The 16161-nt window shown below is 35.3% G+C and overlaps 2 protein-coding genes across 18 annotated transcripts; one reads left to right on the forward strand and one right to left on the reverse strand.

Moving 5' to 3' along the window:
• Window positions 1-1195: 1195 nt before the first annotated feature.
• On the reverse strand, window positions 1196-13467 carry LOC18439717 (putative pentatricopeptide repeat-containing protein At3g23330). 17 transcript variants are annotated; one of them, XM_088862761.1, is made up of 7 exons: window positions 13176-13338; window positions 4979-6927; window positions 3039-3455; window positions 1993-2093; window positions 1781-1864; window positions 1525-1544; window positions 1196-1423 (listed from the first exon to the last, which is right to left on the reverse strand). In XM_088862761.1, exon 2 carries the CDS (start codon window positions 6916-6918, stop codon window positions 5059-5061), a length of 1860 nt encoding a protein of 619 aa, XP_088718887.1. In that variant the 5' UTR covers window positions 6919-6927; window positions 13176-13338; the 3' UTR covers window positions 1196-1423; window positions 1525-1544; window positions 1781-1864; window positions 1993-2093; window positions 3039-3455; window positions 4979-5058. The 17 variants fall into 17 exon arrangements, with proteins under 17 accessions (XP_088718887.1, XP_088718886.1, XP_088718884.1 ...); XM_088862760.1 differs by having other exon boundaries at window positions 1196-1428; XM_088862758.1 differs by having other exon boundaries at window positions 1525-1636.
• LOC148782674 (pentatricopeptide repeat-containing protein At5g04780, mitochondrial-like) lies at window positions 8923-9897 on the forward strand. Its single transcript, XM_088862582.1, has 2 exons — window positions 8923-9249; window positions 9661-9897. The coding sequence occupies exons 1-2, from the start codon at window positions 8923-8925 to the stop codon at window positions 9895-9897; spliced, it is 564 nt and encodes a 187-aa protein (XP_088718708.1).
• Window positions 13468-16161: the final 2694 nt, after the last annotated feature.

A 16161-nucleotide genomic window follows, 5' to 3' on the forward strand; every position in this document is an offset into this window, starting at 1 on the left:
GACTTGGATCATATGGGTCTAGCCCATCCAGAAGTGACAATTCCAAATGACTCGGACATGTGGAGTTTTTAAGCACTGCTTCTATGTCTAATCCCAAGTCCTACTAGGTAATGAGAAAAAAAGGCAAGAAATATGGCCATTGTTTCACTCTACATTTCAGCAGTTTCCAGTAAAAATTCAGTTGTAACTGTTAACACCCATAGTTCAGCTGAAAAGTTCATGTAACTTTGTCCTGAACATGCTACCACTAGCAAACTGGAGACTGAAGTGAGATCTAAGTATTGCACAACTTAAAATTAAAGTTCTCTCTTTAGAAAATAGTCATCTAGTGATGATAAAGGGATCAGGAGGTAACGTCCTAGGAGGTATTCCCACTGTTAACAATTCCCACCCCTCCGCCCATCACACCACCAAAAAAAGAAAGACCAAAAAAAAGGAAAATAATCTTCTAGTGATTTTTAGGTGGTTCCCAAAATATCAGATCTCAGGTGAGTCTTTTGCTCGAGGGAGTAGGTGTACAGTATATGCTCCCGCAGGAGCGAGTTATTATCATCTCTTAAATAGAAGCACATTTTCTAAGTCACTTCAGTTAAGAAGATTAAAAGTTCGCATAAAAACTAAGTTCCCATTTTATGAACAAATTTTACGGATTGGGGTCTTGTTTATGGATTATGTACTAGAGCTAAGGTAGCAGAGATCGAAACATGATGATTAGGAGCCCGATTCTGATCAAGACAGTGGGTGGTTGATTCTGGTTTGACAGATACAGATTTGTGCTGATTCCCCTGGTTTTCGACTTCTTTTTTTTTTTTTTTTTTCCCTTTTGTAATATATAGTGCCATCCAACTCAGGAATTGCCTAAGTTGGACAGCGCATCAGAATCATATCTCTAGCAATTCAGCGCCCAATTCAGATTTTTAAAATGTTGACCAATAGTTAAAATGTTGATCAATAGTAACGGAGTTACACAAGAGAATAGCGGTCCAAAAACGGGTGTGGACTTCTGCACAACACAACCTATAAACTATGAAAAACACCAAACAATCTGTACATCTGTCGACAACCACATAGCAGAAAATCTTTTCTTTGTTTGTGGTGAGCTTATACCAATAAAATTTACAGAAATGCCGAGTGAAATAAAAAATGAAAAAGCAATAATATGCAAGCAATTGAATATAGTAATAATCACAGAAGAAAAGAGAATGACAGGTTTCCATAAGTTGTTCAAAACGTTACATAATACCGAATCAATGCCACAAGCCCAAAACAGATAGCAGAATGGTATAATCAAATAGAATTTACTGGAAATTAAGAGCTAAAGAAAATCAAACAAATTGATAAAAGTGCTACAATAGTAGTACTAGAGTAATAAGGGATAAGAAAACAAGGTTTTGAAGAGGTGCAGACTCAGGAAAAGTGACTCCTAAACTGACACAAACGCCAAAAAATCACAGTTACTATATGGCAAATATAACATACAAATTACAAAAACACAATATACGAAATTTAAAATTACTAGAGCACCTGTAGTTGTAGCAGCAACCCTGGCAGTAAAAATAACAGAAATAGCAGCAGCAAGTGATGAATAGCATTTGAGAAGCATAATTGAAACCTTATATCACAAACTGCCAACCAACTGAGAGAAGCAGTGATAAATTGTAAATTTTATACTTATATCCCAACATAACTTAATAACTTATTGCAGTTAAAAATTGCAAATCATTGAGCTGAAAAGGAATAAGATATTGCGTAAATCACATATATCACAATGGAGAAGTACCAGTTATTTTAGGTAACCATCTCGCCGATCCTGCTCCTCAGTTGCTTTGTTGGCAGCGTGTACAGATTAGAACCACAAAAAAGCCTACATTGATATTTCAATTTAGAGGATGAAGAAAACCTACATTGCTATTTAATCTAGAGGGAAAAATAGTATGAAACCTGGAGAATTAAAAATGTCAAATAGATAGACGTACAGAAGTGGGTACACACCAGTTATGGCGAAGAATCCTAGCAGAGGAGCATAAAATATGCTATCTGAATCGATTACTCCAAAACCCGGCCTTTGATTGGCATATTCAAAGACAACCAATCTGTAGCCATGTCAAAATAAAAATTTAATTTAGCATGTGAGATCTGAACTGAAATCAGCACTGAAGTCTCTCCCTCACTCCCTCCCTCCTCCCTCCCTCCTCATGTGTGTGCACGCGTTTGTCTGTGTGTGTGGATGCACACAAGGAATTTGCGGAGATTGTTTGGTCAATAAACGTTCTTAGTCAGATTTTGGCTAGGTGACGACAATGAAAGGCCAATCTGGTTATATCTTCTAGTGTAAGAAACTTATCACATCAGATAGTTCCTATAAATGTTTTTATAATTGCCACAGGCCAAGAACTGGCTGCTGCCCCAAGATGAGTTACTTGGGCAAGTCTGAGTGGACTCGCCCGAGCAATGTACACCATGGAAAATGGTCAAAAAATAAAAAAATCATTAAAAATAATAAAGAATAGCAAAAATTAAAATAAGTAATAAAAATCATTGAAGCACTATAGAAGAGGAAAAAAATATATAAAAGCTGCATTATTCGAAAATAGAATGTATACCCTGAATATTTCAGAAAAATCAAGAAAAGGATAAATAAAAATTGGATCATGTAATAAGAAAAGTTACCAAATCATCCAAAAACATATTTCTACATATTTTTTATCTTTTAACATTATTTTATATTTTTTACTTTTTTTTTTGGCTCCTGGTGAGTTGGGCACCCCAATTCGCCTCGCTCTATGGGCGAGGCCAAGTAACTCGCCGGAGTCCACTCTTAAAATGCTGGTTCCTGTAGTTAAAAATCCATGATGAAATAATAACAGTACTAAGAGTATAGAACTCTTAATCAAGAATGGCCATAGTTGAAGTAAGAATGTCACTTTTTTATTAAAATTATAATCCATTCACCAGTAATTTGAAAAGAAAACCACTTTGGACAAAATAAAACCATAACACTTTGTTCAGATTGCTAGTTAGCTAAATCAGTAAAATACCGCTGCAATGGCAGTTATGGCAGAGTCAAGAAGATAGGCATAAAAGGGAATCTCAAAGGTGGTTGAGAACCATCAGCTTTTCCATCATCACGGGCCCAAGGAGGAGGCTCATCCGAATCAGGCCTTGCCCAAAATGGGATCGTTTCATCTGTCTGACTTGGTTTCACTGAACCTTCAGCGGCTGCGATTACTCTAAACATGAGAGCCTTTTTGCCCACTTGGCATGAAGAGCGTTTGCTTATTTTCTTTAGAAGACCATACACATTTGATGGCTTTATCAGTAAGATCAGATGCAATGGATCGCAATTCCTTAGTGCATGAAGCACTAGATGTGAACAACATTAAGATAAAGAGAGCCATTTACCCCTCCTCCCATTCTCACCCTTCAGTGACTCCACATAAACAGACCCAATATAGCTGCAAAGAAATATATAGAAACGAAACTCTCAAAATACATATAAAGGAAAACTAAAATAAGCCTAAATTTTGGCCGATATGCTGGGATTAAAAGTTACCAAAGATAAAAATATAGTTCTTTTCTTTTTTGTTAAGGCGACTATATCATTAGTTTAAAGATCGACTGAAAGACTTAACTCTCCCAACCCCCCTCCAAAAATAAATAAATAAATACAAGCATGATTCTTTTTTCCGCATAGCAGCAGGAGATTTATTAAATCATCTCGAAAAAGTAAAACAGGCAAAGAAGAAATCGAAAAGGCCACAAACTTAGCGAGACTTTAGTCATCATGGCAGTATAAAGATCTCATTTTTCAATCATATCATTCTTACAGTTTGAACTTGGAAGGACAGTACTGAACAACGCACAAAATCTCAAAATGAATACACAAAATGCGTACTCCCACACTGCTTGACTAATCTTTTTTGATAAATAATGTTTCATTCATTGAATATAAAGTATATATGAAGTCATACTCCACTACTCCAGGAGAGGCCTGCCGAGGTTTTGAGTCTGATAGCCAAGTGTAAGGAGGGGAGAGAAGCCATCGAGAAGTGTGAAGGTTGTGTTGGAATTTTGGTTAGGGTTTTGAGGGAGAGGAGATCGAGGAGTAAGCAGCATGCCCTAGCGACTTTGGCGAGTCTTTGAGAGCACAACACAGGTATGGCTTGGGAGGCAAGAAGGGAAGGGGCTATCTGTTGTGGGGCTGAGATGGTAAAGGATAAGAATGTGAAGATTCGGAAGAATGAGATGAGGCTGGTTAGGGCTTTGGAGAAGGGTTCTGATTCATTTGACTTGATGAATGAATGAAGGAATTTAGGATTTCATCCCTTTTATCTACGTTCTCCATTAAAATTCAATGGTACTTCATAGGGGCTAGTTTTTGCACTCGTGATTTTAGTAAGCTCATCCATCCCGTACAATTCGGAGTTGTGCCACCTATCGTTAAATTCGGATTTTCAAAATCCAAAAATTATAAATTTTCAATCTTTCAAAAACCTGAAAAGGGCAAATCCATCTTTTTTTTTAAAAAAAGTGTTATAAAGTTGAAAAAACGGGTATAGATGTAATAACGGTAACTTTGAGATAATCTCGTAATAACGAAAAATATAATGTATATATACATTATTTTACCTAAAATTTTACACTAAAAAATTGATTCAAATCAAGTAGATCTATAAACAAATGAAAATATTGAAAATGGACGGTCCACATAATGTGTTGCAAGATGCACTATTTTTTCAAGTCCAAATTTTTTTTCTTTTTCATATACATATCAAATCCAAATATGGCTATTTGATGTTAGATACATTGTAAAATGAAACAATAAGCTATTAGATGTATGATACATGGAGCTAGAGACAACTTTGGGGAAAACAAACATAGTAGAAATTTGCGGTAAAATATAGGTACTTATCGACCAAAGAATAATTTAAATAATTCTACATATGTAAAAAAAAAACCAATAATCAAATATCCTTACAATGGACATTTCACCGAGGATTGGTTGGAGACTCTGCTAAAGTTCACCATCATCACCATCATCATCAACGCTTTTATTCCCTATGCAGACTTTTCAATTGAAGGAACAAAACCTGCCATACTCATTTCATTGTTCAAATTTCTCATCAAATTGTAAATATCATTTGAGCATTGGTTTGACAAGGCTCCTGCAACAAATTCCTTAAACTCCCCCTTCACTTCAATCCAACTACACCCAGTTGCTTTTCTCAACCCACTTTCATTTAACCTCTTTCTAATTTTTCCCTTATCTTCCCATTTTCCCTTAGCTGCATAAATATTTGACAACAAAATATAAGCTCCTTCTCTCTCAGGTTCGATCTCCATAACCTTCTCAGCTGCCATGGCTCCAAGCTCAATCTCCCCATGTATCATACAAGCCCCAAGAAAAGCCTCCCAAGCCGCTCCTTCCTTCTCTATTGACATGATCTTGATAAAGCTCTCAGCCTCTCTTAACCTTCCTGCTCGACCCAACATATCGACCACGCAGGAATGATGTTCAGTTCTTGGTCTTATGCCATAAAAATCAGTCATGGTTTTGAAAACCATAAGCCCTTCTTTAACCAATCCACCATGGCTGCAAGCTGAGAGAAGACCCAAAAAGGTTATCTCATCAGGTCTCATTCCTTCTCTCTCCATTCTTTTGAACAAACTCAATGCTTCTTTGGATTTTCCATGCTGAGAAAACGCCCCTATCATCACAGTGAATGAGACCACATCCCTGTAATTCAGGGTTTGAAACAATAGATGAGCCTCTAGTAAACTTCCACACTTTGAATATGAATCAATCAGAGCATTTGCCACTAAAACATCTGACACGAATCCTAATTTGAGGATTCGAGCATGAACTTGTTGGCTTTGTTGTAAGGTGGCGAGGCCACCATAGGCAGGGAGAACACTAGCTAATGTGAACTGGTTTTCTCGCATCCCTTCTCTCTGCATCCCCTGATAAAACCTCACAGCTTCATGGTTTAAATCATTTTGAGCAAACCCAGCGATCATGGCCGTCCAAGAAATAAGATTTGGAGCTTGCATTCTAGCAAAGAGTTTACTGGAACTGCCCATTTTCTTACTCTTAGAATACATGGTCAATAATGCATTTACAACTGGGGTTTTGAAAGCTAAGCCTTCTTTTATCAGGCATCCATGGAGCTGATCTCCAACTTCATGTCCCCCGGAAAATGCCCCAAGTATACTGGTTAGGGTGAAGCCATCAGGTTTTAGGCCCTCTCTCCTCATTTGAGAGAAGGTTTCAATGGCTTCTTCATCACAAGAGTTCTCTATGTAAGCATTGATCATTACATTCCAAGAAACCAAGTCTACTTTAGAGATATCTGCAAAGGCCTGCCTTGCTTCACCAATCTCTCGAAGTTTCGAATAGCCATCGATCAATGAACTACCTACAAAACCATCTGAATTAAGACCACGCTTTAGGGCTTCAACGTGAATTTGCGTTAAAGGGTTCACACTAGAAAGAGAATTGCAGGCCTTGAAAAGCAAGGTCAGAGTGATGGAATTAGGGATCAGACCAGCTTCTTTCATCATAGAATACATAGAAAAGACCCTGTTGTGGAACCTGTGATTGAGATAAGCCGAAATAATTGTATTGAAAGAGATTGTATCTCTCTCTAACATATTCTCAAAGACTCTTGATGCATAATTGAGATGCCCACATTGACTATACATGTTGTTGAGTTTGTTCCATAGTGATATACAGCTGATAGAAACCAGCTTTATCATGTGAGAGTGGTGCGCTAGACCCCTTCTTAGGTTTCTTTCACTAGTGCAAGCTTGCAAGGATTCACTGAGTCTATTTGATTCGATTCGAAACATGGGTTCGATATAGTTGGGCTTCCTTTGCCATTGATCTCTTGGGCTGCTTTCTTTAATAACTCCCTCCATTTCTTGAAACTGGTTTTGCAGGAGAAGAGAGAAGAGGATCACATGGGTGAGTTTGAATTTTGCTAAAACTTAAAATTATTGAAGTTGGTGTTCATAGAATTGGCTTTCCTTCCACACTGGCTTTGGTCGGTTGCTTTGAGTGACAAATCCCTCCAATTTTGAACTTGGTTTTTTCAAGATGTCTTATTTGTTTTCTAGTTTTAAACTCAAATTTTGAGGTTATAAGAGAAGATCGTTTCTTTCTTCTTTTCAAAAAGATGATTCAAGGCTCGTGTTTAGTGTTCATGACAAAACGCCGAAACAACTATTATTGCAAATTCTTTTGCTATTCAAAATGGTGTGACCACATTTCATTGAAATTGGACTGCTGTGAATATCAAAGCACATTATCTGGACCATCCAATTTCAAGATTTTCATGTGTCTATAGATCTACTTGATTTGAACCATTTTTAGAATTAAAATTTTATAATTAGAGATGAAAATAGATTCTTAAGCCATCCTAAGAATTTTTTATATCAAAATTATATTTATGATAAAATTCAGAGGTGCACCTTAATTTCATTGTTTAAGGTTCCAACCTTTTACAAATCACACCCAAAAACTAATTCATTTCACTTCATTTTAACAAGCTACAAGGACAAGAAAATATCAAGTTAAAATGAAGCAAAAAAGAAATTGGAAATATTTACAAAGCAATGTAGTAAATGAAGGAGATCCATGAGAAAAGATGGAAAAAATTAGAAAAAAATGTTTTGATCCTTAGACCTATATAATTACATTACGAATTTCAATGCATGATCAAGTAATGCTCCAACTCAAAAATTAGAAAAAACTCAGTAAAAAATGAAAGCACACTCCGTAAATACCATATAACTCATGAAAGTTGTACTAGAAGAGTAAGCATCAAAGAGCCATCTCAAATCTCTCTCATTACATAACAAACAACATCAAATTCATGAAAACCGAGATCGCAAGAGAAAAGAGCATAGACCCACCTCAAAACCAGTATTTCCTCTCTTATCACTCTAGAGAGAGAAAGAAAGCCCCATGAAACAATGACTCGAGGAACTTTGGTCAATAGAAATGACATCTCGTTATTCAAGTATTTTCGCAAGATAATGAAAATTAATAATACAATATCCCCATTTGTTTTGAAAACCTAAAAGAATTATTTATAATACTCGTAGTCACTTTTTAACCTTTTTTATTATTTAAATGCAAGATCCAACCGATCCACAAATCAGGATAGCTGATTTACCAATTTGGATCAGTTTTCTAGATGGCTGGTTTGGGTAGACAATCTTGGTTATCAAGGACGGGAGAAAAGGAAGAGTTTGTGTAGGAAGAAGGCATTGATGAACGAGATGTAGAAAGATTGATTAACAAAGATTTTGGTTATGCTTCTGATGTGTTGATTCACAAAATGCCAAGTAAAAGTTTTTTATGAAAGAATGTGGTTCCACATTATTGTTCACAGCAATTCAATTTCGATGAAGTGTGGTCACACCATTTTGAATAGCAAAAGAATTTGAAATGTTAGTTGTTTCAACATTTTGTCATGAACACTAAACACGAGCCTTGAATCATCTTTTTGAAAATGAAGAAAAGAAAGATCTTCTCTTATAACATCAAATTTTGAGTTCAAAATTAGAAAATAAATAAGAGATCCAAAAAAACCAAGTTCAAAATTGAAGGGATTTGTTACGCAAAGCAACCCAAAAAAGCCAATGTGGAAGGAAAGCCAATTCTATGAACCCCAACTTCAATAATTTTAAGTTTTAGCAAATTTCAACACCCATGTGATCCTCTTCTCTTTTCTCCTACGGAACCAGTTTCAAAAAATAGAGGGAGCTATTAAAGAAAGCAGTCCAAGAGATCAATGGCAAAGGAAGCCCAACCATATCGAACCCATGTTTTGAATCGAAGCAAATAGGCTCAGTGAATCCTTGCAAGCTTGCACTAGTGAAAGAAACCTAAGAAGGGGTCTAGCTCACCACTTTCACATGATAAAGCTGGTTTCTATCAGTGGTATATCACTATGGAACAAGCTCATCAACATGTGCAGTCACTGTGGGCATTTCAATTATGCATCAAAAGTCTTTGAGAATATGTTAGAGAGAGATACAATCTCTTTCAATACAATTATTTCGGCTTATCTTAATCACAAGTTCTGTAATTTCATCACTCTGACCTTGCTTTTAAGGGCATGTAATTCTTCCTCTAGTGTGAACCCTCTAACGCAAAGCCATGAAGCCCTAAAGCTTGGTCTTAATTCAAATGGCTTTGGGGTAGTTCATTTATCAATGGCTATTCGAAACTTCGAGAGATTGGTGAAGCAAGGCAGGCCTTTGCAGATATCTCTAAAATAGACTTGGTTTCTTGGAATGTAATGATCAGTGCTTACATAGAGAACTCTTGTGATGAAGAAACCATTGAAGCCTTCTCTCAAATGAGGAGAGAAGGCCTAAAACTTGATGGATTCACCATAACCAGTATACTTGGGGCATTTTCAAGGGGACATGAAGTTGGAGATTAGCTCCATGGATGCCTGATAAAAGAAGGCGTAGCTTTCAAAACCCCAATTGTAAATGCACTTCTGACCATGTATTCTTAGAGTTAGTAAATGGGCAGTGCCAGTAAACTCTTGGCTAGAAAGCAAGCCCCAAATCTTATTTTTTACCCCCATGATCGTTGGATTTGGTCAAAATGACTTGAACCATGAAGTTGTGAGGTTATATTAGGAGATACAGAGAGAAGAGATGCAAGAGAACGAGTTCACATTTGCTAGTGTTCTCCCTGCCTATGGTGGCCTCGCCACCCTACAACAAAGCCAACAAGTTCATGCTCGAATCCTCAAATTAGGGTTCGTGTCCGATGTTTTAGTGGCAAATATTTTGATTGATTCATACTCAAAGTGTGGAAGCTTACTAGAGGCTCATCTATTGTTTCAAACCATGAATTACAGGGATGTGGTATGATTTACTAAGATTAGAGGGGCGTTTTCTCAAGATGGGAAACCCAAAGAAACATTGAGTTTGTTCAAAAGAATGGAGAGAGAAGGAATGCCACTTGATAAGATAACCTTTTTGGGTCTTCTCTCAGCTTGCAGCCATGGTAGATTAGTTAAAGAAGGGCTTATGGTTTTCAAAACCATGATTGAGTTTTATGGCATAAAACCAAGAACTAAGCATCATTCCTGTGTGGTCGATATGTTGGGTCAAGCAGGAAGGTTAAGAGAGGCTGAGAGTTTTATTAAAAACATGTTGATAGAGAAGGAAGGAGCAGTTTGGGAGGCTTTTCTTGGGGCTTGTATGATACATGGGGAGATGGAGGTTGGAGCCATGGCCGTTGAGAAGGTTATGGAGATTGAACCATAAAGAGTATGAGCTTATATTTTGTTGTCAAATATTTATGTAGATAAAGGGAAATGGGAAGATAAGCGAAAGATTAAAAAGAGGTTAAATGAAAGTGGGTTGAGAAAAGCAACTTGGTGCAGTTGGATTTAAGTGAAGGGGGAGTTTAAGGAATTTGTTGCAGGAGCCTTGTCAAACCAATGCTCCGATGATATTTACAATTTGATGTGAAATTTGAACAATGAAATGAGAAGTGCAGGTTATGTTCCTTCAATTGAAAAGTATGCACAAAGAAAAAAAAGTTGTCAGGGAAAGGCATGATGATGATGATGAACTTTAGCATAGCCTCCAGACATGCCAATCGAAAAGGATATTTAATTTTTTTTTTTTTTACGTATGTAAAATTATCGAAATTATTTGTTGGTCCATAAGTTTCTATATTTTATCACAAATTTCTACTACTTGTTTTCTTTTTCTCCCCAAAGTTGCCTCCATTTCAATGTATCTAACATCGAATAGCTCATTGTTCAATTTACTTATGTTTAAGAAATTCGTGAGGCTGTTCAAATCACGTCCAAATTGAAATTGAATTTGTAGAGTAATATTGCAGTAATATATGTTGTTTATTTTATTTGGATAGAGTAGATTTGACATTGTTATAAAAGATGTGCTATTTTTTGACAATGTCTTATAAGGCAATCAACACCGTCCAACTAAAATAAACGGTGTAAAATATTGCAATCTTACTTCTACAAATAAAGTTGTAATCTTATATAAACCACATCCTTGAGATGTTAAAAAAATGCAGCGCCTCCACAAGTATCTTCACTTGCAAACACTTAAGACACCATGTCCGTGTCTAGACAACATAGGATGAAGGTTTGCCCTGGGTTTAATGGACATGTTTTCCATGCGGGTAAACTCACAAGCTTGCACACCGACAATGTCGAACTTAAGGCCAAGCATGACACATGTCCATACTTCAAGACAAGTTATTTTAAAATAGATAAATTTACCAAATTACCCTTAAAGATGAATAATTTTTATATATTTCGATTTAATTTCAAAATACAATTTGGTCTCAAGTTTGTATGGTCTTCCACTACACCAAATACATCTAACCGTAATAAATACAACCTATTAAGCTGAAGTGCTCAGCACTTGATACACCGGGTCCATATCTAGGTAAATTAGGACAAAAGTCTGCCCTAGGTGGTTTATTGGACATGGTTTCTACGCGGCCAAGCCCACAAACCAGTACACCATCTACACAGTCCAACTTATTGTGACAGTATAGATCACATGGCACGGTGCAAACTATAGCATCCAACTAAGTTGGACGGATGAGATGCCAAGGAAGCTTCCAGCTACCCCGCATGAGACAATTTACGGGGAGACAATAAGTCGGGTCTGGGTTACGGGATGGCAACGGGTTGGGTTGGCTCCAGGTCCAGACCTAGCCCGTCCAAAAAAATTAGACCCAGACACGGATCAGGTTGGGTAGGGACCATTTTTACCCCACATTATTTATCCGGTTTTCTATTCCTTGCTATGTGCGCGTGAAAGGTACACTTCAATTAAGTTCAACCACACAAGGAAAGGGGCTGGGTCTAGTTGGTAGCACCCCCATACCTAGTTACCATGTTGTAGTTTCCAATTCTACCGACACCACCCACTCACAACTTCAAAAAAGCTAAATCCCTAATCTATATGAAAAAACCAGTAGGGGTATGTCTTCCCCACTGAATTACCCAACAAACAAAAAAAAAAAGTTCAACCATGCACCACCTCACTAGAAGGACAGTTAGAAACTGTGACACGTGTTTGTGCGAAGCAATCAATACCGTCCATCCCTACCACATGAAGTGTATGATGAATGCAGTCGTTAATGTTCTATTGCAGGGATTGACGATCTATAGTGCTCCACGATTATTAACAGTATGATCAGTCCTTGAAATTCCAAATTTACCCCTTTCATGGAGAATAAAAATGAGAGAAAGAGCAATTTTTTATTAAAAAATTGCATTTTTCTAACAATTAAGAGAAAAAAAAGTCTAGGAAAAAGGCATTCCTAGGAGAAATGCAATTTCCAGTTTCCAGGAGGTAAATTTATTTATTTATTTGAACATTTATTAGGAGGTAAATTTATTCCAAAAAAAGTAAAACTAAGAAGATAAAATATGATATCTAAGAAAACCATAAAGAAGGAATAACCAGATGAATAAAACTAAAAAAATATTATTTAGAGATTCATTATTTTAAATTATGATATTTGATACAATGTTTAAGAGCTTCATACAAGAGTAAATTACGAGAAATAAATTATGAATCTAAGATGAATTAGTTTAGAATCCAGATAATGAAGAAACAGAAACAAAATTATTGCGAGAAGTTAGCCTGTTAGAATCAGCAAAATTCCATAAAAATATATGAGAATCGCAGTATTAAAGTATTTGAAGTCTTTATTTTTGGGGGTAATTGCTACTTATATTCCTTTGTAATCAAACATATTGCATAAATTAGATAAATTGACGGTTATTATGAGATGTAAATGAATTTTTCAAAAAAAGTTATGAAATGCAACTGAAGTTATCGATCTCTGGGGGCAATCTACAGAGATCTAAAACTCAACAAACTGAAAAAGAGAAATGAATAATACGAAAAAAAAAACAGTAATTCAATATAAACACGCTAAAACCTAACCGAAAACATTCAAACTCAAAAGAAAAACCAATTATCAATCGATACATTTTGATGTGGACCAGTGACAGGTGCAATAGGAAAAAGAGAATGAAAAACTCCACTTACTTTCACAGTTAAATTGAAAAAGGAAAACTGAGAAATATCAGGAAACAGCCAAAGATAACCGGTGATATTTTTGAGCAAACAGTTCATTTGTGTACCTTGGAGTTCTGGTTTTCCCTCGACTTCACTGTCTTCGCTCTATCAGAAAACCCTGACCCTAGAGCGATGAAGTTATCAGATAAACCCTTGAAAAAAACAGAGAGAAATGAAAATGGAACCAAAAAAAATTCCGAAAAAGCCTTTCATTTGATTTTTGACCGTTGATCGAGTATTATAGGCTGGTTTTAACTACACATATCCAGGGTTCGGGAAATCTGAACCGTTGAATGGGAAGGACGAATCCGTTTGATGTAATCGCCGCACAATATTCTGACGCTTATCTCACAAGCGATCGACACCGTCCGGTCCACCAGTTTCGATATACGGCGCTGTTTTTTTCGACCTCACAGTGTTCTCCCGCGGGATCATTTTTCTACAGCATAAAACTTAGATACTTCCCCTTATCCAATCATCTATTTGGAATGGAGGGGTAAGATTGCCCCAAGTACAATGTCGTTTCCACACTATTTTATTTTTAATTTTTTTTGATAAATTATTTTGATGCCAAATTTTGGACATCTAATCCTCTATTAAACTTGCACCATCAAAAAATGTAAAACAAATATTTTCAATAAAATAAAATGACCAAAATACTCTTGAAAGTTTCAAAGGGTATTTTAGTTATTATATTTTATCAAAAAAATATTTTTAATAGTTTTTATAGGTGCGCCCCAATGAGAAGATGAAATGTACCAAATTTCATATTCATACAATTTTTATTAAAAAAACTAAAAATAAAATACTTTGAGACGTCGGATCTAAGATGAAACGGTGAGCGGTTCTCTTGATCAAAATTGGACAACTGGATGTTCTATGCTGTAAGGGAAGTATAGAAATCTTTCCCCATATTATATACTTGTTGTTTTAAGCAAGAACAGTTGTTTTATGCTGGCTGGACTGCATTTGTACAATATGAGGTTATGAAGTATAAAGCATCCATCTTAAAAATGGATGCAAATAGGTGGTCCACGTAAAAACAAATTGAAACTAGCTGTCCAAATGTTTTTTTAACAAAATTATTAGTGGGAAAATTATGCAAATATATGATATATTTACTGTTATTACAAAAATTAAATTTAGTTTTGTTATTATAGATATCTCAGTTTTTTAAACTTCATAACATTTTTTTTTTAAAAAAAAAAGACAAAACTTCCAATTTTCGATTTTTGAAAAATCGAAATATTTAAACCGAAAACTCAATCTCAATTTCTAAAAAACTAGCTGAAATTAGTCATTGGTTTTCGGTTTTTCAAAAACCGAAAATGCCAAGTATGTGATGTATATTGTATATACAAAGGATGAAATTTTATAAAACCTATGAAAACAAAATAAAGCCTCACATAAAGCATTTTCATCAACGGAATCTCCATGATGGCTCTAAAGTTAATTTCCAACATCGATAATAAAATTAGAAACTCTTATGTATAGATCGTACGGATATATGAACACTTATTTTTAGGGCGATATGGATGGTCTAGATATTTTGTTACAATATACACTATTTTCAAAGCTTGGAATCCTATTTTATTTGTCACAAGCATAATGTTTAATGTTTAAGCCGATATGATCGATGTAAAGGTTTTCAACGCTTAAACTGCCATTTTGATGAGTTATGAGGTGATGTTTTACTTAGTTTGATAGTGATACAGCCCTGTCAAACCATTTTCCTATAAGAAATAGACAATGTATTTCTATCAAAAAAAAAAAACAAATGGACAATGTATGTACGGAAGACTTTTCCAACTTAACAAAGAAAAAATAAATAGAAAGATGCCCTTTTGAGGATGAATTGAGTGATTTAACTACTACAATGTATTTGATATTGAGGGGTTATCTACAAAAAGATCATTTATCTTAAAAAGTTTATGTAAGGTTGCAACTTTAAAATATAGAAATAAGATGCACTTCAAAAATCCATCATAAAAGGTTGATTTGATGTTTGAAAACCCCCTAATTGATCATCTCGACATCAAGATGTATGACAATGAAAAGGAAAAAAGATTATGAGTCCTAAAAATAGTGTATCTTGCAATATGTTATCATGACTACCCATTTTCAAGATTTTCAAATGTTTTATAGATTTACTTGATTTAAACTATTTTTGAAGTTTAAGATTTTACAATTAGTAGATTCTCATCCTAATAATTTTTTATATCAAAATTATACATATGATAAAATTTGGAGGTGCGCCTTAATTTGATTATTTAAAGTTGCAACTTTATACAAACCACACCCTTTATCTTGTGTGCATGGAGATCATAATATTTCCCACCCATTAGATGTCAAATTGGGGTAAGGAAGTATGTGAATTTGTTTTGGAACATTATGTTTATTCAATAACACTTTTACAACTACCAATTTTGAAATTTAAGGGATAAGAATGATTGTGACCTCTATATACAAAGATAAACAATCTCTTTGTATACAATCACTTGAAGGAGCAAAAAATAACCCTCATTTTCAATAAAAGTAGGAGGAAAATCAAGAAGATTCACCCCATTGTAACAAACAAATTTGACCACCACATTTGAACTCTCTTTCCTCTCTTCTCCCCATACCGTCCCCCCCCCCCTCCCCTTCCTCCCTCCACCACCCTAATTCCCTATTAAACTCTCTTTCTAAATGTTTCCCCTAGTCTCCCTTTGTCAAAATTCAAATCGGGTGATTGTAAGTATGTTATTGATTATACTCAAAGCTTAAAAAAAAATTATTGAATTTTATAACACACCCCAAGTTATTCAATTTGATATCCAATAACTAAAAATGATTGTGACCCCTTTGTAACAATAATAAATGCTCTCATGGTATATAATCCCTTTAGTAGTTGAGACTTTTAATTTGTGGTAGTTCAATAGTAGGAATTGAATTTAAGATAAAAAATTGGGTCTCTTCATTATTTTAATTTTTTCCATAATGAGAGAGAAAATTATAAACAATTTACTAGTAGGGTGGGAAGGAATAGGGTGGCAATAGACCTAACCAGAC

This window comes from Amborella trichopoda, chromosome 3 (assembly GCF_054954075.1).
Source record: "Amborella trichopoda isolate Santa Cruz 75 chromosome 3, AtrichopodaSantaCruz75HAP2 v2.0, whole genome shotgun sequence".
Taxonomy (NCBI): Eukaryota; Viridiplantae; Streptophyta; class Magnoliopsida; order Amborellales; family Amborellaceae; genus Amborella; species Amborella trichopoda.